General features: G+C 42.1%; 2 protein-coding genes across 4 annotated transcripts in view; both read left to right on the plus strand.

Annotated features, from left to right (window-relative positions):
* LOC115172752 (connector enhancer of kinase suppressor of ras 3) overlaps nt 1-23,515 on the plus strand; it is a 71,289-nt gene extending 47,774 nt beyond the window's left edge. Inside the window, exons 13-25 of one of the 2 annotated variants that reach the window (XM_029730481.1) lie at nt 4,991-5,253; nt 8,380-8,417; nt 10,102-10,144; nt 15,693-15,746; nt 16,911-16,950; nt 17,410-17,579; nt 17,764-17,837; nt 18,007-18,078; nt 18,169-18,230; nt 18,400-18,524; nt 18,968-19,319; nt 21,972-22,162; nt 22,360-23,515. In XM_029730481.1, coding sequence (XP_029586341.1) covers nt 4,991-5,253; nt 8,380-8,417; nt 10,102-10,144; nt 15,693-15,746; nt 16,911-16,950; nt 17,410-17,579; nt 17,764-17,837; nt 18,007-18,078; nt 18,169-18,230; nt 18,400-18,524; nt 18,968-19,319; nt 21,972-22,162; nt 22,360-22,566 — 1,691 coding nt within the window. In that variant the 3' untranslated portion in view covers nt 22,567-23,515. Of the gene's footprint in view, nt 1-4,990; nt 5,536-8,379; nt 8,418-10,101; nt 10,145-15,692; nt 15,747-16,910; nt 16,951-17,409; nt 17,580-17,763; nt 17,838-18,006; nt 18,079-18,168; nt 18,231-18,399; nt 18,525-18,967; nt 19,320-21,971; nt 22,163-22,359 lie in introns of those variants that run through there. The other variant, XM_029730482.1, reaches the window with a different exon arrangement.
* A 166-nt stretch (nt 23,516-23,681) lies between these two features.
* The window catches only part of LOC115172751 (protein SCAF8), a 58,471-nt gene continuing 56,689 nt past the window's right edge, over nt 23,682-25,463 (plus strand). For both annotated transcript variants that reach the window (XM_029730476.1, XM_029730477.1), the window contains exon 1: nt 23,682-23,846. In XM_029730476.1, the coding sequence (XP_029586336.1) occupies nt 23,817-23,846 (30 nt within the window). In that variant the 5' untranslated portion in view covers nt 23,682-23,816. The remainder of the gene's footprint in view (nt 23,847-25,463) is intronic.

A 25,463-nucleotide genomic window follows, 5' to 3' on the forward strand; every position in this document is an offset into this window, starting at 1 on the left:
TAAAATATATTTGTCATTATGGGGTATTCTGTGTAGATTTGATGAGGGGGAGAATTTTTTTTTTTTATACATTTTAGAATAAAGCTGTAATGTAACAAAATGTGGAAAAAGTGAAGGGGTCTGAATACTTTCCAAATGCACTGTATGTCAAGCTGCATCCCTGTTTCACCCCACAGCCCTGTGGAAATAAATGTTTTTTGATTACTTTAACTGCATAAATAATGTATGTTTTTCCCCCAAATTGCTTTCTGTCAATTTGTATAGCAGACCCTCATGCAAAATTGAGTCAAGCTTTTTTGAAATCAACAAAGCATGAGAAGACTTTGCCTTTGTTTTGGTTTGTTTGTCAATTAGGGTGTGCAGAGTGAATACGTGGTCTGTCAAAGCAATTGGGTAAAAAGCCCATTTGAAAATTGCACAGTACATTGTTTTCACTGAGGAAATGTATGAGTCTGCTGGTAGGAAAATTCTCGGAATTATCATTAAGGTTGCTGTTGATGCATATCCCATGGTAGTTATTGGGGTTACATTTGTCTCCAATTTTGTGGATTGGGGTGAACAGTCCTTGGTATTGGGGAAAATGTCAGAGCTGAGGAGGATGATAGTTTAATTGTAGCCAATTGGAATATGTGGTCTGTATATTTTCTTTTCTTTAAGGATACCATCAACACCACAGGCCTTTTTGGGTTGGAGGGTTTGTATTTTGTCCTGTAGTTCATTCAATGTAATTGGAGAATCCAGTGGGTTCTGGTAGCCTTTCATAGCTGATTATAAGATTTGTAATTTATCATGTATATGTTTTTGTTCTTTGTTATAGGGCCAAAAAGATTGGAGAAGTGGTTTATCCATACATCTCTGTTTTGGATAGATAACTCTTCATGTTGTTGTTTAGTGTTTTCCAATTTTCCCAGAAGTGGTTAGATTCTATGGATTCTTCAATTACATTGAGCTGATTTCTGACGTGCTGTTCCTTCTTTTTCCGTAGTGTATTTCTGTATTGTTTTAGTGATTCACCATAGTGAAGGCGTAGACTCAGGTTTTCTGGGTCTCTATGTTTTGGTTTGGATAGGTTTCTCAATTTCTTTCTTAGGTTTTTGCATTTTTGTAAATTCTTCAGTTTTCTGTTTGAAATTTTTAGATTTCATAGGAAGCTGAGAGGTCAAATATACTGTTTTTAGGTTTTCTACTGCCAAGTTTACACCTTCACTATTACAGTGGAAGGTTTTATCCAGGAAGTTGTCTAAAAGGGATTTAATTTGTTTTTGCCTAATTAAATTTTGGTAGGTTTCTATACTACTTTCCTTCCATCTATAGCATTTCTTAATACTCTGCAGTTCCTTTGGCTTTTATTGAGTATTGCTCTGTTCAAGTAGACTGATTTTGCTGTGGTCTGATAGGAGCGTCAGTGGGCTGACTGTGAACGCTCTGAGAGAGTCTGGGTTGAGGTCAGTGATCTACAGTACTCCTGCCAAGGGATGAGCTGTAGGTGTACCTACCATAGGAGTCTTCTCAAAGCCTACCATTGACTATGTACAGACCCAGCGTGCGACAGAGCTGCGTGAGTTGTGACCCATTTTTGTTGGTTGTTTTGTCATAGTTGTGTCTAGGGGAGGGCCTCCCCAGTGGCACAGTGGTCTAAGGAATTGCTTCGCAGTGAGGCATGACTACAGACCCGGGTACGATCCCAGGCTGTGTCACAGCCAGCCGGCCCCAGGAGACCAATGAGGCGGCGCACAATTGGCCAAGCGTTGTCCGGGTTAGGGGAGGGCTTGGCCAGCCGGGATTTCCTCGCACCATTGCGCTATGGGTAGCACGCATGAAGACATTTCTCTGTTGAGATAATTTCCTTATTGATTTGTAGCCAGATGTAAACATTTTCCTGTTTTGACTAATTGAATAGAGTGGGTTAGTTCTGCTCTATACCAAATTAGCATACCCCCTGAGTCTCTTCCCTGTTTCACTTCTGGTAGTTTGGTGGATGGGACTATCAGCTCTCCGTAACCTAGAGGGCAACCAGTGGGTTCCGTCTCCTCTATACCCTGTCTCTTGTAGGATGACAATGTCTGTATTTCCAATTTCTTTGAAGTCTGGGTGGGTTCCTGCTCTTTAGGCCAAAGGCAGATTACCTCCGACCTGGATGAGATGGTAAAAGCTTTGTGCTTCATAGTGTCTAGTGTTTTCGTGTAATTTAGGCTCGGACTATTACAGTAGGTGTGAGCAGAGCATTTTGAGCATCTGATACATATTGTACCTCTTAGATCACAGGATGGGGCTTGGGCGGGTGTATTAGTGTGGGTTGGGCCTGTTGCTCTGATCATGGCCTGGGCATATGTGTGGTCTTTGCTGCAGGGGTGGGGGCATGGGGGCAGCAGAAGGGGCATAGGTCTGATCTGGGTGGGCCTATATAGGGTGTGGCCAGGGTTTGTTTGGGGGGGTCTCAGCTGGTGAGGATGGGGATGTGATGCTCTGGTCTGGGTGTAGGTCCTCCTGGCGTGGGTTCTCTCGGTGCAGGTCCTTCGGAAGGGGTCTGGGAGTGTGTCTTGCTGGTCTGGGCGGGGTGTCTGTTGCTCCTGTGTGAGGTGCTGGGGCTGTGGTTGAGGGTGTCATCCTTCAGTCCTGGCAAAAGTTGGTACTGCTACCTTGTAGAGGTGGACCTGGTCCTTCAGTCTATTGGGCGCTAGCTCAAAAACCCAACATTAGCACAAATTACAGCATTACAAATCTTCTCCGAGATGTGAGATAATTAGCTTTCTATCTGTAGTATTGTATAGCTTTTAAATTTCTCGAGGTAGAATATCGCAAAAATAGGATCAATGGCTAATTCGAGAGAAGACAACCTACTGCGTTATGACACTGGCCAGTATTGAAATCTGACATGTATGATATAAGTTTTTGTAATCTAAAAGTTGTATTCCTATTAACTTCCAGTGTATTGAGAGCGACTTTCACGGTGCTACGTCAAACCAGACAGATTTCTGCCTGCTTGAACTCAGATACACATGAATTGACCCAGGGAATTGATAGAACATCGCTCAGAGATGCACAAAAACAATATAAACATTCAAAATGGGTGAACCGTTCCTTTAACTAAAGGGAAAAACTCTAGAAAGTTGTGTGAAGTTCGAATTTCGTGCTTCTGATATTTTATTTTGCGTGGCAGTCCTGGAGGAGCTGCGTGCTTAGAGGAAACATTGCCCGTGACCTTATTAATTCAGACACTTATACTGAACAAAAGTATAAACACAACATGCAACAATTTCAACAATTTTACTGAGTTACAGTTCATGTAAGGAAATCAGTGAATTTAAATAATTTAGGCCCTAATCTATGGATCTCATATGACAGGGCAGGGGTGGAGCCACTTGGGAGCAAGGCCCAACTGCAGATTTAGTGGCCTTTTATTGTCCCCAGCACAAGATTCACCTTGTTCACCAAGGTTCATGCTGTTTAATCAGCTTCTTGAAATGCTCACTAACAGGCATGTGGATATCATAAGGTAAATGCACCAATTTGTAAGTCGCTCTGGATAAGAGCATCTGCTAAATGACGTAAATGTAAACAAATTTGTGCTCAACATTTGAGAGAAATAAGCTTTTTGTGCATATGGAACATTTCTGGGATCTTTTATTTCAACCCATGAAACATAGGACCAACACTTTACATGTTGCATGTATATTTTTGTTCAGTGTAGATAACTAGCAAGTTAAACTTAAGGGTCGCCCTGAGTCATAGTACTTTGTTTTTCATGCAGGAAAAAAAGATGAAACGCCTAAGAAATATCTTGCTGTGTTTTGTATATGCAGATCTAAAATGCTTCTTATTGTAATTTCTGCTCAGCATCAAACACATTTTGTGCTTAAGTTGCACTTCTGCACTTGGATGTTAATTTACGAATGGGCATTCTATCACCAGACAGCCCTCTGACTGATGTGTAGCTACTTTTCTCTGGTACTTTTCTCGGTGTAGCCAGCCTACTTTTCTCTGGTAAAATGCAAGACTAACTTTAAGCAAAACGTTAGGAAATGTAGCTGGCTACATTCTTTCTATGATAAACATTACAAAATATGATGGCCATGCATAGTGTTTTATTTATTTTTTTCCATTGTGGCTGCCAGCCAAATAGTGTTGCACTTCTGTTGTCATCTGATGACAATTAAGCTATTTTCTGCTGAATGTGTTGCACTAATGTATTTTCTGTGAAGGAAAACTATAGTTACACGTCCCTGATCACTCTATTGAAGCAAAAAAACTGACTTTCAATATAAAGCACGACCCCTGTCAATACACAGCTGGACTCACCTGCTCCCACTTTCTTCCATTGTGTGATTTACAAAAACACATGTTCTGGGGAGCTTCATAATGTAAAAGAATGTGACGGGTGAAATGAAGAACACAATCTGCTTTATCTCCTAACGTATTGCACAAGTTGACTGCAAGTATTTATTTAAAGTAGCTACAAATATTACAACTTATAGAAGTTTAGAAGGTTATTGGAAAACCATCCTGTGGCTATTTCCATATATCCTGGTATATAAGGTAAAATAACAGTTCTGTTCCGGAACAGTATAGATCACTTTTGTTCCCGCTTCTGATCCTTGTTCTTTTCTGTTTTTTTTAAACCCCTGGTTTGCACCAACAAGATCGGTTCTTCATCCCCTGGAGAGGACAGACACAGTTGTGAATGCACAGACGGAGCTATCAAACAGTCTCTCACTGCTGGAAACCCAATTACACTGCAATGGTAGAAGAGTGGGAGAATGATTTAATTGGCCTAGATGGCTGTGCAATGCTCTGTCCTTGCATGGCCAACACATGCTGTAGAGATCAATTGTACTCCTCATTTTATTTAACAGTGCTTCTCTTAATACATTTTAGGCCTACAGAGGATGTGCCGTAAAGTCATCAACCTATTCTCAATAATGTGTGTTTGTACATTACTTTCTAATCAACTGTACTAAATATGTGCATTTTCCTCCACGCTCCCCTCCAGGCGAGGATCTACTGTACAGATACCTGAGTAATGAGCGGATCCCCACCATCGCTGAGGAGGTCACATCAGTGGCGCCGCCCTACAGGCCAGTGGGGGAACGGCAGCTGATCCGAGGGGTGGACCACATCCGGGGCAGCCGCTACTTTGCCAACCAGGACCTCCACCACAGCGCCACCATCCCCTACCAGGACCATGACCTGGACAGCAAAAAGACCCCCATAGCCCCCACCTCCAAACGCCCCCCGGCAGAGCCCTCGCTACTGGTCAGTTGGATCACACGGCTTAAGCTATTGACTCACTGATGGGCTTCCTGTCTTTGTCCTCCTCAGTGCCTTTTTGTCCTCCAACAGTTTGCAGTGGGCTCTCCTTCTCTCACACTTTCTCCCTGCCTTCCTGGTGTTACTACTACTACTGTACTGCTACTGTACTGTTCCACAACCAAACTGCTTTAGTAGTTTACTCACTGCATTCTGTTACATCATCTCCTAACCAATCCCAGTCCCCTACTGACTACCAACCAATCCCATCTCAGCCTAACAATCAGATAAATATAGGAATATTTAGTGCGCTGGCTGCCACACCCAGCACATGCATAAGAACAATAATATTTGGAGCTAGAGGTTTTACCAAAAGGAAATGTCTGTCTACAAATGGACAAGAGGAATGTTTTGGGACATATCTTCATGGGAACTTTTTTTATGTTTGTTTTTACTTACGGTGCATTCGGAAAGTATTCAGACCCCTTCCCTTTTTCCACATTTTGTTACGTTACGACCTTATTCTAAAATTGATTTGTTTTTTCCTCAATCTACACATAATACCCCATAATGACCAGAAACAGGTGTTGACATTTTTGCAACAAAAACAACACTGAAATAACATAAGTATTCAGACCCTTTTACAGTACTTTGTTGAAGCACCTTTGGCAGTGATTTCTGCCTGGAGTCTTCTTGGGTATAATGATACAAGCTTGGCACACCTCTATGTGGGGAGTTTCTCCCATTCTTCTCTGCAGATCCTCACAAGCTCTGTCAGGTTGGCTGGAGAGAGTTGCTGGACTGCTATTTTCAGGTCTCTCCAAAGATGTTAGATCGGGTTCAAGCCCGGGCTCTCAAGGACATTCAGAGACTTGTCTCGAAGCCACTCCTGCGTTGCCTTGGCTGTATGCTTAGGGTCGTTGTCCTGTTGGAAGGTGAACCTTCGCACCCAGTCTGAGGTCCTGAGCGCTTTAGAGCAGGTTTTTGTTAAGGACCTCTCTGTACTTTGCTCCGTTCATCTTTCCCTCAATCCTGACTGGTCTCCCAGTCCCCGCCGCTGAAAGAAATCCCCACAGCATGATGCTGCCACCACCATGCTTCACCGTAGGGATGGTGACAGGTTTCTTCCAGATGTGACACTTGCAATTCAGGGAAAATAGTTTAGTCTTGGTTTCATCAGAACAGAGAATCTTGTCAAGGGGTCTGTATACTTTCCGAATGCACTGTATATCATCACGTTGTCTTTGAGATACAATCAAACACTTTTGCAGGGAGTATTAGATTTTAATTCCAACGGTGTGTTTTTATTTGAGATACAAAGAAAAAAGGGTTTCCAGGTTTCTATTGTACTTGTATTTCTACTGTTTATTTCTTTACATGTCAGGCCCTTGTTACCATTCAGTTAAACTACACACTGCCAATGGTGGCCTTCTTAAAAGCTATGCATATAGGAACTCTCTGCTGTCACAGATTGATGCTGCATGGCGGGTGACAAAATACTGTTTCATCACCAGCAATTATTTTCTCTGGGTTCAAGGCTATGCACTCTTCTCTGTACAGTCCCATGTTCTGCCTTGTTCTGGAGGCTGTAGACGCACTGCTCTGTGATCACCCTGCTCAAAGGATGTGCACAGCTGCTTGTCTACAATGCCTTGGGAACAAAGATGTGTAGGTTAGGCCTCTGGAGTCACTGGCCAGGCAGTCTTCTGTAATCAGCACAGATAGCTTAGTGAGACTCTATGGATGGCTTATAACAAGCGTAACAACACCAGAGTTTAACTGACAGTATTATTCAGTACCACGAAATGTCAAGAAATGTAACAAACACAATTGTACCTTTTTTTGTAACATTTTGATAGTATATTATTAAAGGTCCAGTTGATTCCATTTCTCATTTGTTTTGTCTTTATTTTATTTATTTTTACTGAAGAACTAGATTAAACATATTGTTATAGGTTGGTGACCTGTCAAATCTCCACGCCAACCATTTGCATGAAAGGTGTTAGAATTGGTACTTTCAGTGGCTATTCACCCTGGAGGGGACCTTCAGGGGCTTAAAGCTGTTATGATCTGGACTAATTTGCTTTGACCTTTGAGAATGAACTCTACTTCTGTTTTTTGAAGCATGTGGTGAAACTGGATAGTCAAGCTTAAGTTACCTTGTCTCTCTCTCTGGCCATGCTTCTGCAACTGCCTTGTTTCAAACTTAAATGGACCCTATGTTCTAATTAGGGAGAGTGAAGCATATGTCTTATTGTACTGTCAAGATATCTTGCTTAAAATATACTCTTTTAACCTCTATGCCTTTTCACCTACATCTGAATTGCACTCAGGACTCATTTTGTTATTTTCTTTGTTATATGTTATCAAAAAAGCTGGCAGACCAATTTGGCTTTTGAAAATCCTAATACTAGACAAGAAGAACAACATTGACTTAGTCATATTTCTACATTTTAATCTCACTACTTTCTCCCCCTCTCCCTTTTCCCTGCATGATTGTACCGGTTGTCTGGGTGCCCCCGGTCTCTGTTTGTTTTAGTCTCTCTTCCTCCTAACCTTCTGTGCCCTGCCCTAGCCTGCCTGGCTATGGCAACCTGCAGTCCTTAACTAATCTGCATGTTTGTGGTGGGGGGAAAATACAGCCAGCTCTTTGCTTCTCCCTGCACTGTTTGCTTACTTCTAACAAAAGCCACAGCCATGCATTATGTTCATGTGAAAAGGGAAAGATGTTATGCATGTTGACAGATTTGTCTTTATTTCTATTCACCATTTTCTTCGCAGGAGAAAATGTTGGTGTTGAATGACATGCTCTCTTTTTCTTTTTTACATGTTAAGCTTTGGAGGCGAGTCAGCGATTTGTTCAACTTAACACATTAGTAAATCAACATTTCTAAGTTAGCCACATAGATATATGTTCTTAAAACATTAAGGATTTTTAAGTGACTGTAGAGCAGGTCTTGCCTCCAATGCGTTTCAACGATCTGGGCAAGACGGCCTAGTGTCGTCTCTAACCCACAACTGCCACAAGAACAGAAGATGCAGAGAAAGTGACTCAGAAGGCCAGTAACTGTTGACCAGTGCTCTCTGGGTAGTGAATGAGTTAACTTCGTTCTTTGTGTCCGTCACTCACAGGTGTCTGACAGGCGCTCCAGCAGTGGCTTCCCCAACAGGTGGGTGGTCACGTTACATCACTCATCTGACTCATAGTCAACCATAACTCATAACATAACCCTTTCTCAATTGCTTGTGTGTTGTACTGTAAGCATGTGAAGTATTAGGTCAGATTGGACAAATACCCCTGATATTTGGTGACATCTCACTTATGGAGCCCCCAGTCAGTCAGGGAGTAGTGGCATGTTTTTAACAAAGCCAGGGGTGGGTGCTCTGAACCGGATTTTAACGACAAATGGGGAAAAAAAGTATGTGGTAGAAATTTGACCTCAGCCTCATGGTGTCAGAGGACCAGACAAGAAGACCAACAGACTACTGGGATACGATATGCTAGACCACAGACGGGTAGTGTTACAACCTCAAGGCATGACTTTCTTTGAATGATTAAGACCCAGAAGGAATAGTCCAGATCCTTCTGTGTGGAAATAGAGGGCTCTGAATGAAGGTAGTTCTTATTTTGTGGATTTGGGTTTAATCTTTGAAGACATCACCAATCATATCGGATTCCCCTTATTGAAATTAAATGAACCTCACTTCGGTGACCTCCTACAAGAGGAATCATAAATGATGACCGTGTTATAACAAAACATGATTTTCCAAACAAACTATAAATACTGTAGCTGCTCCAATCTACTGACTGACGATGGTGGAAGGAACAATCACCCCATCTGTTTGGTAGAGCCTCCGTGGCCTCTCATTGGGCCTGAGGGGGTGTGACTGCACTCATTAACACTGGGATTGATGACTAATCCCAACACACTCGCACACCCCAAACTGCTATTTTAAGACCCCCTCATTCTCTGCTTGTTTGTCACACTCATGATGAGTGCCCACATATTAAGACTCTTATCCGTCCTAATTGCACAGATCTCAGATCACATTGTTACACGATACAGTAGGCAATTGAGTGATTATTTGCATGTAACAGCAGAAATACTTGATTATGAATATTCAATAAGTTTAGGACACTCAAAAGTATCTAGCTAATCCACTTATACACAACAAGTGAATTATTTTCAGCAGCCCTTTCTAAAAAATCAGAGGGTGGCACATCCAGACGTATTAGCTGAAGGACTGATGATCATAAATCTCACCATGTCTCAGCCATCTTAAACCAACCTTCTGAGACCATCAAACAAGTTTTGAATTTACCGACACTGGGGGGAAAGATGGAAGGAATCATCAGACAGGGAAAAACACGGTTCAGACTTCATAAACTGAAATTGCAGGGCGAAGCCTGTAGCTTGCTGGCGTAAATGTATGTATTTTGAGCGTTGGGCGATAGCTATGTGTTCCATACTTCTGTGGCTCTTTGCCTGAGATCACCACTGTCCTACTGACACAGAGAGAAAAAAACCTGGCCACAATACCCATTTTGTCGGAGCAAATTGTATATGAAAGTTAACTGAAATGGAGGCTAGATAAAGACAGTAAGTGCCTATGTATGAGCCAAGGATGCGCTAAGTACGTGTTGGTGATTTTCAACTTCCTGTATTTGTCATCCCAAACCAAAATGGTATAGTAAGTGTATGTGGTATGTTGAGGGTGATGCAGGGGGTACAATGAGTGGTTTGGACAAGTTATAATTACCCATGTGCCCACTGACTAATTGTCATTAGTCTAGTCTAGATTCTATGCTAGATGCTTTGTTTCTAATCTTGCCTTGTCCTCTCTTCTCACCAGATACAGCCAACCTCATATTCGATCCTGGTCCTTCTCCCAAGCGGTAAGGACATGTCTGACCCCTGAGCCTTAAAATAATCTGTTTTGTGTCCATGAACTCTGTCTCCACCCCACTGGTTCAGAGTGACTCCTGGTCTCCATCCCCACGTACCAATCCCCCATGACCCCATGATCCTGTTAATGGTGATGAGAAGCCCTTGAGTACTCCTGTGATGAATGAAGCACACATACTTAGCATTGATTTCACAATTCAATGAACAGTGATACGGTATGGCAGAGTTTATAAATCTATCAATTAAAGGGTCGTTTTTGGAGGATTAGAGTGAGAGCGAGTGTGAGAGAATCAACCACAGATTAACAAGAGACCTGGTACACACACTAAACCATTATCCATATCCTTCATGGTCTTCATAATCATGGCCATTTCATTGCCAGTCTAATAATATCAGTTAATAGCTAACCATGAAAGTGGCCATTCGGGAGGCTCTTATCAGCAGCGGGACATAACCAACTGTTATGTCTCAAAATGAGCCGTGGCTGGGGGGGGTGTGTGTGTATCGTAACATTCAGCGGCCAAGCCTCTGCATGGGCCCAGTATTTCAAAAGTTATCCATCTGTATTTCACCTATTATATGTATAGAAATAGAATGGACCAATCATTGACTTAATTGGGGACTCTCGTTCTATTCATTCTATTCTATGCATTTAATCCTATCTGATAGGTGAAATCTAGATGGATAACTTTTGAAATATTGGGACCAGGCGATCACTTCCCTGCCTCCTCCCTCCTGTCATATCCAAGAGAGCCATGAGTTAGTTAATATCAATCCCTAAATCACACACAGCAGACATACACATCCTGTGGGGTCTGATATATGACCACAGGGGGCCTAGTGACAAGGGAACGTACCACTAGTGCACTGCAGGTGCATGCTCTCCAGGACTTATTTGACACAAGAAGACCTAAATGTCAAGGCCGAGGGGGGGGTGGGGGGTGCTGTGTAAGCCACAGGATGGGAGGGGGAGGTGCTGTGTAAGTCATACATAAAAATAAAAAAAAAGTGGGGGGGATCGTCATTGCTCATCAAATTATGGACCACTGCAGCACTCAGAGTGAACTCAATTTGTCCACTGTTTCCTGCGGAAATAGTGCCACAATGCCAGGCAACTGGGCAATTACCTATAACAGGGTCTTACAGCGCGGTGGGGCCTTTGCCAATCTCCTGAAGTCACAGCACACTGAGCAGTGTAAAGAACCTGATACCATCTCCAGCCCTGCTGCCCGTGGCCCAAGCCCAGCATGAGAGACCCCGGGTAAAGAAGAGACAGTGTCTGCCAGTGAAAGCCCCTTGCTCTGGAGCAGGGCTCGGGGAATATTAGTTAAGTGCCGTGACAATTCTCAAAATGGAACATGACAGGAGATTTAGCCCACAATGCTGTGATAAATCTACATTCCCAGGAAGGCTATTGGACTCTGACATGAGTGGGGGAGGGCTTACGCCACTCTAGCGCCCCAGTCAGAGCGCTAGATCTGCTCACGCATGCAGACAATGTTATGGCTACGGCTTGTGCTCCACACAGGGAGAGAAGAGTTTTGATTTTCCCACATATTTCCTCCCAGAAAACCATAAGTGGACCCAGAGGGAACCCTCTGCCTGTGATCTAGTATTTTATTATCTGTTGCTGAAGCAGCAGCTACTCTTCCTGAGGTCCACATAAAACATTACATATCAATAGGCAAGGACTGAACTACACACATTTTTTATAAGAACAATATTACTAAAAAAATGTGGACAGGACAGTTACATGCATACATACAGTGAGCTCAAAGTATTGGGACAGTGACCCATATGTTGGGGTGTGGGCTCTGTACTCCATAGCAATGATGTATTGTCGCATTTTGGAGTCACTCTTATAGTAAATAAGAATAAAAAATATTTCTAAACACTTCTACATTAATATGGATGCCTCCATGATTACGGATAATCCTGAATAAATTGTAAATAATGAGTGAAGGTTAGACACACAAATATCACACCCCAAGACATGCTAACCTCTCACCGTTACAATAACAGGGGAGGTTAGCATTTTATATCATACCCCCAAGACATGCTAACCTCTCACCGTTACAATAACAGGGGAGGTTAGCATTTTATATCATACCCCCAAGACATGCTAACCTCTCACCGTTACAATAACGGGAGGTTAGCATTTTATATCACACCCCAAGACATGCTAACCTCTCACCGTTACAATAACAGGGGAGGTTAGCATTTTATATCATACCCCCAAGACATGCTAACCTCTCACCGTTACAATAACAGGGGAGGTTAGCATTTTATATCATACCCCCAAGACATGCTAACCTCTCACCGTTACAATAACGGGAGGTTAGCATTTTATATCACACCCCAAGACATGCTAACCTCTCACCGTTACAATAACAGGGGAGGTTAGCATTTTATATCATACCCCCAAGACATGCTAACCTCTCACCGTTACAATAACAGGGGAGGTTAGCATTTTATATCATACCCCCAAGACATGCTAACCTCTCACTGTTACAATAACAGGGGAGGTTAGCATTTTATATCATACCCCCAAGACATGCTAACCTCTCACCGTTACAATAACGGGAGGTTAGCATTTTATATCACACCCCAAGACATGCTAACCTCTCACCATTACAATAATGTGAGGTTAGCATTTTATATCACACCCCAAGACATGCTAACCTCTCACCGTTACAATAACGGGAGGTTAGCATTTTATATCACACCCCAAGACATGCTAACCTCTCACCGTTACAATAACGGGAGGTTAGCATTTTTTTGGAGGCATGATATTTCTGCGTTTAACTTTCTCATCATTGTCTACGATTCCTTCATGATTATCCGTAATCATGGTAGCATCCACATTATTGTAGAAGTGTTTAGAAACCTTGTATTTTATTTTTTCAATAAAAATGACACCAACATCATTCATTACCAAATTCAGCTGAGGTCTAGAACTTAGGGAATGATTTGTACCAAATACAATGCTTTTAGTTTTAGAGATGTTCAGTGCTCGTTTATTACCAACCACCCATTCCAAAACGGATTGCAACTCTTTGTTTAGGGTTGCAATGATTTCACTAGCTGTGGTTGCTGACGTGTATAATGTGAATCATCAGCGTACATAGACACAGGCTTTTCTTAGTGCTAGTGGTAGATCATTAATGCAAAAATAGAGAGCTGCCTTACGGAATACCACACTTTACATGATTTTAGAAGAAGCTTCCATTAAAGAAGACCCTCTGTGTTCTATAGGATAGATGGCACTCAACCCAATATATACCAGAGGATGTAAAGCCAAAACACATACGTTTTTCCAATAACCGATTATGGTAAATAATATCAAAGGCTGCACGGAAGTCTAACAATACAGCTCCCGCAATCTTCTGATGATCTGACACATTTCTTTCCTTTTTCCTAAGGCACCTCCGTTAATGGTATATTTTGTGAAATTAATTCAGTAATGATGGCTTTAATAGACTAATATCAGCATGATTATGGCAAGTGTACTTGTAATTGTTTGCACAGACTGGATATATATATATATATATATATATGGGCTACAGCAAGAGTTTGACAATTCAATGAAAGTCAAGTGAACAGGTTTGGCGTATTATTCACAAGAGTGGGCGGTCTTGACACGTTTGATGCGCTGGCTAGAGGGACATCTAGTGGTTACTGGGTGGTGGCGCACACACTAACTCAAGTGGAAGAATTCTGAATCACTGATGCTTTATAACGACTAATGTTCGACAACGTTTTAGCGGTGTTTCGACGTTGCAAACTCTCCTTCAACAGAGACGTTATCCTCGTTAAAATACGCATTTTCAAATCTAGGTTGCAGGTATGTTTTGGGGTGATATATTTGACTACTTGACTCAATTTTAATGTTTGAACACCAATTGTTTTTTTCGTTGCCCCTGTTAGTTAAAACTGCATTATTATAGGCCGATATGATCTTTACACAAACACGGGGTTTGGTTAAACAATTTAACTAGTCAATACATCATAGAAAGACACACACACATTTTAGTAAATGGCTAGTCATAAAAAGGTTCACTGAACCCGGGATTAGTCCAGTCAGTGTTTTGCTTGGCCATTGGGCATAACACATCCTATCAATTATGCCTACACTGTAGTTTTGTGATATTGTATTCAGTTCCAACCATGGCAGTTATTGGTCCTATCCGGGATTCTTGGGAGGTCCCTACCCTATTGAAGATGGTTAGGGTAGGGAAATCCCATGGATCCCCAGATAGCACTAACCAGCAGTGATTGAGTGTGGAAGCATTTGGCCCCTCTTGACCTCTGATGTGGTTATGCTGCTCTCTAGAGCTGGTTACATAGTTTCTGTAATCTGATAACCGGTGCAGTTAGTTCATCTGTTTAGCTGTGGTTAGTGGATCCATAGAGTGAAGTTCATAGGCCTTGCATTAGGCTGCAGTTGTGGTAACAGTGAGGCATCATTCAGTTTAGCTCATGGTCATCGGTTGGCTAACAACCGGAAACATGTTGCTGACTGAGATGCAAGTGTGTTGAGCAAGACTGAGGGAGAAGTGTATGCTGGGTAGGTTTCTTTTCTGTGGTATGTGTCATTTGGTGAGGACCAGCCTTACGATGCAGTAAGTTTAACTGAAGCAGGACTCTGAAGTGTATATCTCTTAACTTGGTTTGAAAGCAACAGGTACTGATTTATAAAAAAATGTATAATCTTGATATAATTTATGTTGTATTATTAATGCAGTATGGTATTATAGGAATGGGATTTTTGAGCTGCCAGTGCTTAAAAATAGTTTCAATTCATACATCTTACTGAATTGGATGCATTTACTATGGATCTATTATGACTATGGATCTGGAATGAGTGTACCCTTAGTTCACATGCTTTTATCACTGGCAAGCTGAGGTACCTTTTGGTTTGTGTGGCTATGGGGTCTGTTAGGGTCCCACCATCAACCTTCAGATATTCTCTGTTTGGAACCCAGTTCCCTTGAGGGAGTATCCTATGAGGAAGTTGGCCAATAATGTCAATGCAAAGAAAACTGTGTTTCTTCCTGTGACAATGTCAGTTTCCATGTTTGATTTGAAGATATTTTGTTGTAATGAAAAGGACTGACTACACTTTTTTTTTTTGTCTGTTAGCAGACACTTTTATCCAAAGCAACCTTCAGGAGCAATTAGGGTTAAGTGCCTTGCTCAAGGGCACATTGACAGATTTGTTCACCTAGTCTGCTCAGGGATTTGAACCAGCAACCGCTAGGCTACCTGCTGACACAATCATGTGAATATTGACCTATGGGGGAAAAATGCAACTTGTACATGCTATAAATGGATACCTACTCATCCATGATGTGAGGCAGTTCCCCCTTTTTTTCTGAATCCAGAGAGAACAAGTTGACGTTTTGACATTTTTAGTATTGTACTCAGTCTATTGATTTAAAATGGAGGGCAAATAATGTTTTGTTGCTTGTTGCATCCAACCACGGTGCATGAGTACTTAAAGGTCTGTGAATAAACTGAAAAGGTATCTCTCTGCAGGCTGCCTTCCCTATATCTCTGGCTCCCTCCATGGCAGCTGATGACTACAACCCTGTAAGTACTGGAGATTATCTATAGTTCTGTCTCTAATAAAGGTTTTTTTAAATGGCATTTTTCTGAGGCAGGCAGGACTCACAAATTGAGTCGACAATTCCTTTCTCATATGATGTCATCATTAAATATATAAATTAACTTTATACACTGAACAAAATATCAATACAACATGTAAAGTGTTGATCCCATGGTTCAAGAGCTGAACTAAAAGATTGCTGAAATGTTCCATATACAGAAAAAGCTTATTTTTCTCATTGTGCACAAATTTGTTTACTTCCCTGTTAGTGAGCATTTCTCCTTTGACAAGATAATCCATCCACCTGACAGGTGTCGCATATCAAGAAGCTGAATAAACCGCATGATCGTTACACATGTGCAGTTTTGTCAAACAACACAATGCCACAGATGTCTCAAGTTTTGAGGAAGCGTGCAATTGGCATGCTGTTTATTTCTCTACCGTAAGCTTCCTCCAACGTGGTTGAAGAGAATTTGGCAGTACGTCCAACCAGACTCCCTACCACAGACCACGTATGGCGTTGTGTGGGTGATCGGTTTGCTGATGTCAACATTGTGAACAGAGTGCCCTATGGTGGGCAAGCATAATCTATGGGCTACGAACACAATTGCATTTTATCGATGGCAATTTGAATGCACAGAAATACCGTGACAAGATCCAGAGGCCCATTGTTTGTTTTTTTAAGATATCTGTGACCAACAGATGCATATCTGTATTCCCAGTCCATGTGAAATCCATAGATTAGGGGCTAATTAATTTATTTCAATTGACTGATTTCCTCATATGAACTGTAACTCAGGAAAAGCTTTGAAATTGTTGCATGTTGAGTTTATATTTTTATTCAGTATATATAAAAAATAAGTTATTTGATTTCTTGTAAATACCACATTTAGAATATCAGAGAAGGAGAAAGAGAGAGAACAGGATGTTCGAGAGAGAGAATGCACACACAAGATGGCAACAAATAATTATGTTAGAGAGACAGAGAGCGAGAGAGACATATGTGACACTGTTGGTGTGAAACAGGATGTTCCAGAGACTATATTTGAGGTAGTTGGGTGAGGGACTGTCTGATCGAGCACTACCTTCAATCACCCATCTCCTGAACTAGTGACTATCTGACCTCTTACTACCTTCTGTTCTCCAAGGTTTCCCTGAGACAGAAGTCCAGGAGGAAGACTCGAGGAGGTAAATTGTTATCCGGGCCTGATTCTGCTGCTTGCTGTTTGTGCGGCTCAATTGTAATTTGGCCCCTTGATGTGGGCGTGTGTGACGTGACAGGATGATTAGAGTGTGTGTTGCAAATGCCTTAAGACAAGGCTCAGCAAGAGAGCCCAGTATTATTAGCCTTCTGTTCATGGGCAGTTATTGTATGCTGAGCAGTCTGTGCTTCATTGTGTGTGATATAATCCTTTGGAAGACCTTTTTGACTACTTCCTGTCTGACAACTTACATGTGACACAGGTAGGCTGAAAGTGGTTAAAAGAGATTCTGAATTTGCTGTACATAAAAATAATTTATGAGACCAATCAGTGTCGTATTAAAATGCCTGCATTGCAATACATTGAAATGGAGAGTTTATTGTTGCATCCAACCACGGTGCATGAATTCAGGAACTATCTCTTCTGTGTGTGTTTCTATGTTCAGGTAATGTGGCGATGAGCAGGCGGAGGGTCTCGGTTAAAGAGCTGGGGGAATCTGACCACCAGGGCTGGCTCTACAGGAAGAAGGAAGGAAAGGGCCTCCTGGGCTTCAAATGGAAGAAGTACTGGTTTGTGCTGAAGAAGACTTCTCTGTACTGGTACACTAATCCGCTGGTGAGTAACGCTCACCACTTAGTCCGCTACCCTGAGTCATCCTATCATTGCCACAGCTGCCTGCTGCCTCTCGTCACTGTTGGAGTCTGACATGGTGTTTCCTGAAGCTGGAAATGTCAGTGTGTCAGTTTCTTGTTATTGGCGTGATGGAGGAATTAATAAAGCCTATGTGTCTTATTTTTAGGCAGAGAAAGCAGAGGGATACATTAACCTGACTGACTTCATGATCGACAGAGCATTGGAGTGCAAGAAAAAATTGTAATTCACTTGTTTCTTATTTTACAAAATCATACTACTGCTGGTGTAAAAACGTCAATGAGTCTATTCCAAGTAATAATTGACCATTTGCTGACACTTTTTCAGTCTGAACAGAGTGTGAGTGATTGAACACTGTGAGAAAATAAACGTTCACCTCTGTCTCTTGCAGTGCCATCAAAGCATGTCACCCGCAAGTCATGATGTTTTACTTTGCAGCTGATACCTACGAGGAGATGAACATGTAAGTCACATGAAGTGTCATGTAAGTCAAGTTAAGAGTGTCATCATAGAAGCAGCGTGAGAAATGTGACCGTCTCTCTGTCTTTTGCAGATGGTTGAATAAGCTTGGGCTCGCTTCAATCCAATATGAATCAGCAGAGAGCAACACTGCTGGTAAGTTTTCATGTTGATCAGTCAGAATGATTTATCATTTATCAGTCAATTCCACCAACTGACTCACTCTGTTCTTTACTACTATTGCTTCAGTATCACTGCTGATTATTGTTTGTCAAGCGAAGACTGTGGAGTATGTAGCCTAATGGCATTTTGACTCTGTGTCCAGAGTGCTACAGCGAGGGGAGTGATCACGAGGAGGCTGAGACGACAGAGGCCCCCCCCCCCCCATACTCAGAGCAGATGAGCCAGGACTCTGTGGATGTGGGTGGTCCACATGGCAGTGGACATCAGGTCAGTAGGCACTGGGTTGTTGAGGAAGCTCTGGTAATTAGGGCTAGAAGAACCTGACGAAGAAAAACTTTGGGCCCTAGTTACACGGTGTTGCATTTCTTTCTGCAAAGTGTTGAGCGTTAAAGTAGCACTCCAGTCTTTTCACCTCATTTAACACCTGATTTACTTAACAAAAGGCACATCTCAATAGGTGGTCCAGATATGTCATGACATCACAGATTACCATCACACCAACTCCTTGAATGCCCTACTCCTTAAAGTTTGCAGTTGTCTAAAAAAACATTATTTTCCTTAAAACATATATATTTTTTACCCTTTTAGTGGGTGTACGTTACTGTATTTATACTTGGGTTATCGCTTTTCAACAGTAAAAGTAAAAAAGAATCGCTAGAGGACATCTACTAACCCTGCTGAACAACACCCTTTATGTTCATGTCTCCCAGGGTAGCCTCCTTCCACCATACTCCTTCCCCCCTCCCAGCGAGACCAATGGATCCTTCTCCTCACCTGTCAGCACGATAACATCACAGAGTTCCGTGTCCTCTCTGGCCAAGCATCGACAGTCCTGGCTGGACCTGGTCTCGCAGGCCTCTCCTGTTGCCGGGGAAACGGTGGTGTGCTCTGTGCAGGTCCACACAAATCAGCCCCCGCAGCATCAGGAGAACGAGGGGCCCCTACAGCACCACCAGGAGGCTTCGTCCTACCAGGACCCCCCAGGGAGCACAGCCAGGGAAGACTTTAACTCCAGGGAGCAGACAGAGGAGTTGGCTGTGCTAGAAATAGGGACAGAAGATGGTGAGGAGGCTTCTTTAGCTGTTTTTTTCTAAACAATTGTTGACTTAAGGGGAGCATATTAGTTTAATTAATTGAGAAGGAAAAGGAAAATCCACCCATCTCACAATTTTATATGATATTAAGGAAAAGTGAGAGCAGTAGCTGTGCACTTTGGATGCCTTTTGTTCTTATGTTATCAGACCTGTGGATAAGAGAAGTGCAAGTAGACCACACTTCATGTTGCCTCTGGTTGTATAATGGTACAGCTTTGGTCTTAGAGGAGCACATTGGAGCTAACAGTAAAAATACACTATTTGACCAAAAGTATGTGGACACCTACATGTCGAACATCTCATTCCAAAATCATGGGCATTAATATGGAGTTAGTCCCCCCTTTGCTGCTATAACAGCCTCCACTCTTCTGGGAAGGCTTTCCACTAGATGTTGGAACATTGCTGCGGGGACTTGCTTCCATTCAGCCACGAGCATTAGTGAGGTCGGGCACTGATGTTGGGCGATTAGACCTGGCTCGCAGTCTGCGTTCTAATTCATCCCAAATGTGTTCGATGGAGTTGAGGTCAGGGCTCTGTGCAGGCCAGTCAAGTTTTTCGACACGGATCTCGACAAAGAATTTCTATATGGACCTCATTTCGTGCACGGGGACATTGTCATGCTGAAACAGGAAAGGGCCTTCCCCAAACTGTTGCAACAAAGGTGGAAGCACAGAATTGTATAGAATGTAATTGTATGCTGTAGCATTAAGATTTCCCTTCACTGGATCTAAGGGGCCTAGCCCGAACCATGAAAAACAGCCCCAGTCCATTATTCCTCCTCCACCAAACTTTACTGTTGGCACTATGCATTCGGACAGGTAGCGTTCTCCTGGCATCCGCCAAACACAGATTCGTCCGTCGGACTGCCATCTGGTGAAATGTGATTTATCACTCCAGAGAACGCGTTTTCACTTCTCCAGAGTCCAATGGCGGCGAGCTTTACACCATTCCCGACGAGGCTTTGGATTGCACCTGATGATCAGAGGTTTGTGTGCGGCTGCTCGGCCATGGAAATCCATTTCATGAAGCTCCCAACAAACAGTTCTTCTGCTGATATTGCTTCCAGAGGCAGTTTGGAACTCGGTAGTGAGTGTTCCAACCGAGGACGGATGATTTTTACGCGCTTCAGTACTCGGCGTTCCCGCTCTGTGAGCTTGTGTGGCCTACCACTTTGCTGCTGAATAGGTTGTTGCTCCAAGACATTTTCACTTTACAGTATTAGCTCTTACAGTGGACCGGGCAGCTCTAGCAGGTCAGACATTTTACGTACTGACTTGTTGGAAAGGTGGCATCCTATGACGGTGTCATGTTGAAAGTCACTGAGCTCTTCAGTAAGGCCATTCTACTACCAATGTTTGTCTATGGAGATTGCATGGCTGTGCGCTCAATTCTATACACCTGTCAGCAACAGGTGTGACTGAAATAGCCAAATCCACTAATTTGAAGGGGTGTCCACATAACTTTGTGTAATATATGTGTATATATGCTCATTTGAAGATGTGAGTTAGTCTGCCTGCACATCCTGCCCTCCTCTTGGAATTTTTGTTTAATAGATTTGAATACCAAAACATCCAAGTCTTTAAATCAAAATCAAATCAAAGTTTTTTTTGTCACGTGCGCCGAATACAACAGGTGTAGACCTTACAGTGAAATGCTTACTTACAGGCTCTAACCAATAGTACAAAAAAGGTGTTAGGTGAACAATAGGTAAGTAAAGAAATAAAACAACAGTAAAAAGACAGGCTATATACAGTAGCGAGGCTACATACAAACACCGATTAGCCAGGCTGATTGAGGTAGTATGTACATGTAGATATGGTTAAAGTGACTATGCATATGTAACCGATGTGAAATGGCTAGTTAGTTAGCGGTGGTGCGTGCTAATAGCATTTCAATCGGTGACATCACTCGCTCTGAGACTTGAAGTAGGGTTTCCCCTTGCGTTGCAAGGGCCGTGGCTCTTGTGGCGCGATGGGTAACGATGCTTTGGTGGGTGTCAGTTGTTGATGTGTGCAAGGGTCCCTGGTTCGAGCCCAGGTTGGGGCGAAGAGAGGGACGGAACCTAAACTGTTACACATATATGATGAATAAAAGAGGGGTTGGTGGGTGGTGGGTGGCGGGACACAGTACAGATAGCCTGGTTAGCCAATGTGCGGGAGCACTGGTTGGTCGGCCCAATTGAGGTAGTATGTACATGAATGTATAGTTAAAGTGACTATGCATATATGATAAACAGCGTAAAAAGAGGGTTTGGGGGGGGGGGGCACACAATGCAAATAGTCTGGGTAGCCATTTGATTACCTGTTCAGGAGTCTTATGGCTTGGGGGTAAAAACTGTTGAGAAGCCTTTTTGTCCTAGACTTGGCACTCCGGTGCAGCTTGCCATGCGGTAGTAGAGAGAACAGTCTATGACTGGGGTGGCTGGGGTCTTTGACAATTTTTAGGGCCTTCCTCTGACACCGCTGGTGTAGAGGTCCTGGATGGCAGGCAGCTTAGCCCCAGTGATGTACTGGGCCGTACGCACTACCCTCTGTAGTGCCTTATGGTCAGAGGTAGTAATATATCAATATTTTTCTGCTGAAATGTAAAGTTGTTAAGTTCCATTGTATTATTCTTGCAGTGAACCACGAAGCCTCGTCTGATGAGATGGAGAGATTGTACATCCACCTCAAGCAGGCCAGCCTCTCTCCCATAGGAGACCGCAAACCGTCCACCAAGAGGGACTTCAGAGCCTCCTTTATAAAGCGATGCAAAAACCAGGACATTAATGAGAAACTGCATCTCATCAGGACCCTCAACAGCACGCTAAAGGTACATCTCCTAACTTGACTAGAATTATTGTATGCTTTTGTTTTTATCAGTTTATCACCACATAGGTGGCAGCATCAAATTGTTGTCCTTGTTTTCTGTACAAATTGTATGTGTTGTTTATGCATCATTGTGAATAGAATTGCAAGTATTGAGACCCTTGAGCATCGTTACACTCTCTTTCTTCCCCTTTGACTCAGGCCAAGGAGGCAGACCTGTTGACCATCGAGCAGGTGCTGTCAGACCCTGACCTCACCTCGCCCAGATTCAGGGAATGGAAAGAGGCCAACACACCTTTGCTCCAGGAGATTTGTCTCAAGCATGTACACCAGGTGGCAGCACAGGTAGAGCCCTCCGCAGCAGCAGCCAACGCCATCGCTGTCTCCTTTGTGGAGACCAGTTTATAAGGGAGTAAGATGAAGTTGCCCCTAAACACTGATCTAATGTCAGTTTTGAGTTTCTCCCACTAATGCTTATGAATAGGATTTGGGATGGATGAGCTTATTGTGGACCTGTGCCTGAGGGCAACTTTTACTCAGAACGTTTTATAAGACTCACTGCCATTATTGTCTACCCATAACCCAGTAGCGCTAATAGTTGTACTTAGGCTGCGTTTTTATCAAACTACATACAATAGGAAGCAGCTCATGTTGTCTTGCCACTAAGTGGACTCATGATAAGAATAAAGTTTTTTATTTATTTATTTTTTTAAGTTCTTAACTGGAGTTGGTGCAAACATTTGGTTGATTGGATTAAATTACCGGTATATGGTTTTATATTGTTAATGTTGTTGTAATTTTTCTTTTTATGTTTAGAGATGTAACATTTTTCAGGTTTTTTTTTATTCTGTTGTAATATGTACCATATTTGTGTTTGCTTGTTTTTGTGGTATCTTAAGTAGTGAGTGATGGAACATTGGGTACATGTGAACCATCTCTCAGAAAATGTATTTCCAAGTGTTTATTTTGCAACATGATCAGTAGCCCATAGGACAAGGTTTTATTTTCTAATAGTTTTACTAACAGTGACTAGTACTGTGACTTAGACTGTTATCTTGGTTACATTAGGATCGTGATACTTTTGTGGGTTTGCCTAGATACATTTTCATTCAACATTGCTGTATGTGATACATGTTACATTCAGATCCATGGAGATGTTGTTATGCAATAATAACATTTTGTGCCAGCAACAATTCATCATGAATTGTAATTTACATGATTTAACTGTGTGGTAAATATTTTAAATACATAATTGTACATAAGTGTAAGGAGTGTACAATTCTATATTTTCATTCGTAAATTGTCATTAATTGCCTGTAAGAGTATTAAAGTGTTTAAATGCTCTGCGTTATAAATATATTTGTGTCTTTGTATTTTATTCCTCTGACAGAGTATGCCTTTTTGAATAAACTATCGGGGTGTTATAGGATTTTTGGCCACGAGTCGTCGCCAATTACTTTCATTTGTCTACTGGACCTGCAATGCCAGTGTGTGACACTTGGGTTCGCTGGTTTCTGTGTACTGTTAGTATTGGATTTCGTTGTGGTTGTGCGCCATATTGGCAATCTCCTCCATCTCACCAAGCCAGAGCATGTATGCATCAAGCCGGTTGTTGAGAACAATATAAACATTTTACAGCGAACCCAAAATACAACACCATGGAGGCAGTCAAAGCATTCAACGACGAGGTTTGTATGATTTCTCCCCCATTACAATGGAACTGACTGTTAGCGAATTGTATGATTGGCGTCAAGTAGAAAATGGGGAGAAGGGCAACTAGATTCAAGGCCTCATCCTTTCAGTAGACACGGTTTGATTCGCCTATGAATATTCACCACCCATTTAGTATTTGTACGTGTAAGCGAAGCTATATCGTCATTTGGTCAGAAATAACTATGCTAAATTAAGCGAACTGTAGCTAGGTACTGTACAAACTACTGTACTGTTAGCCACATTGCAATCTGTCAGAGTGCGCCAAGAATGTTTAGCTAACGTTAGTTAGCTGACGTAATAGCTAAACTCACTCAGCTAACTCAAACAACTTAAAAATAACTAGCTACAACCCGTGTACACTACCCAATCTTATTTAGGTAACTAGTTAATTTCTTCGCTGTCACATTCAACTGTAAAGGTTTGCTGGCGAGCTAACTAACAATGTTAGCCAAGCTGTGCCTAGCAAGGCCGGGTAAAATGGCTAACGTTAGCTAGGTAGCTAATATTATGTTTTAGCGTGGTGGCCGGGTGCAATGTGTGCAGTTAGCTAGTAAATTATGCAGTAAACCAATAATTGACTTTGTATGACTAGGTACCTACACTGTATCTAGTAAGTTAGCAAATATATTTTGTTCCAAACGAATTTTGCCTGGACATCGCGCTTGCGCCAGCGCCTTGCCAGTTTGCTCACACAATTCGTGCAGCCAAGTGGTCGAGTCACAATTCGTCTGACTGGTATGCAGTAATTAGATGGGACTTTTGGTTTCTCAAGTCCCAACTTTACATTTTCCTCATTCTTATTCTTCTGCACGCTACTCGTCTTACACAATTTAAACTGGAAACAAAATTAAAACTTTTTAAAATGTGCAGACTGTTCTGGAATAGTGTGCTTGCATACAACTTTTTGACATTTATACCTTTTAAACACTTTTTTTGTTTTTGTCCATCTTAACTTTAATAGGACTTTTTTCAACATGTTAAAGCTCCCCATTGTTACATAATCACTTCCAACACTCACCGTAAACAATGTAACTTTTGACTCCTCAACTTAGATCACTTTGCAATCGATTTAGACAAAAAGTTAGAGCATTTGAAATATTCTACTTCTCTTCTATTCAAATGTGTAATATAACAATGTGGTACCGAAAAAAACGTTACAGCTATTTTAGTAACCACATCAACATTTTCTCTAACTACAGTGCATTAGGGAAGTATTCAGAAATATATATATATATGTTTTATCAATCTACACACAATGCTCCATGATGACAAAGCAAACACATGTAGTTAGTGCTATCTGGGATCCATGGGACATCCCTACCATAACCTTTACCTAACCCTAACCATTTAAAATGTCATATCCAATAGGGTATGGACCTCCCAAGAATCCCAGTTGGACCAATAACTGCCGTGGTTGGAACTGAATAAAATATCACAAAACTATGCTTGTACGCCTAATTGGTAGGATTTGTTAGGCCCAAGTGCCAAGCAAAACACTGACTCGACTAAACCGGGTGCATTCTGAAAGTATTCAGACCCCTTGACCTTTTCCACATTTTGTTCTGTTACAGCCTTACTCTAAAATGGATTAA

This window comes from Salmo trutta, chromosome 33 (assembly GCF_901001165.1).
Source record: "Salmo trutta chromosome 33, fSalTru1.1, whole genome shotgun sequence".
NCBI classification, from domain to species: Eukaryota; Metazoa; Chordata; class Actinopteri; order Salmoniformes; family Salmonidae; genus Salmo; species Salmo trutta.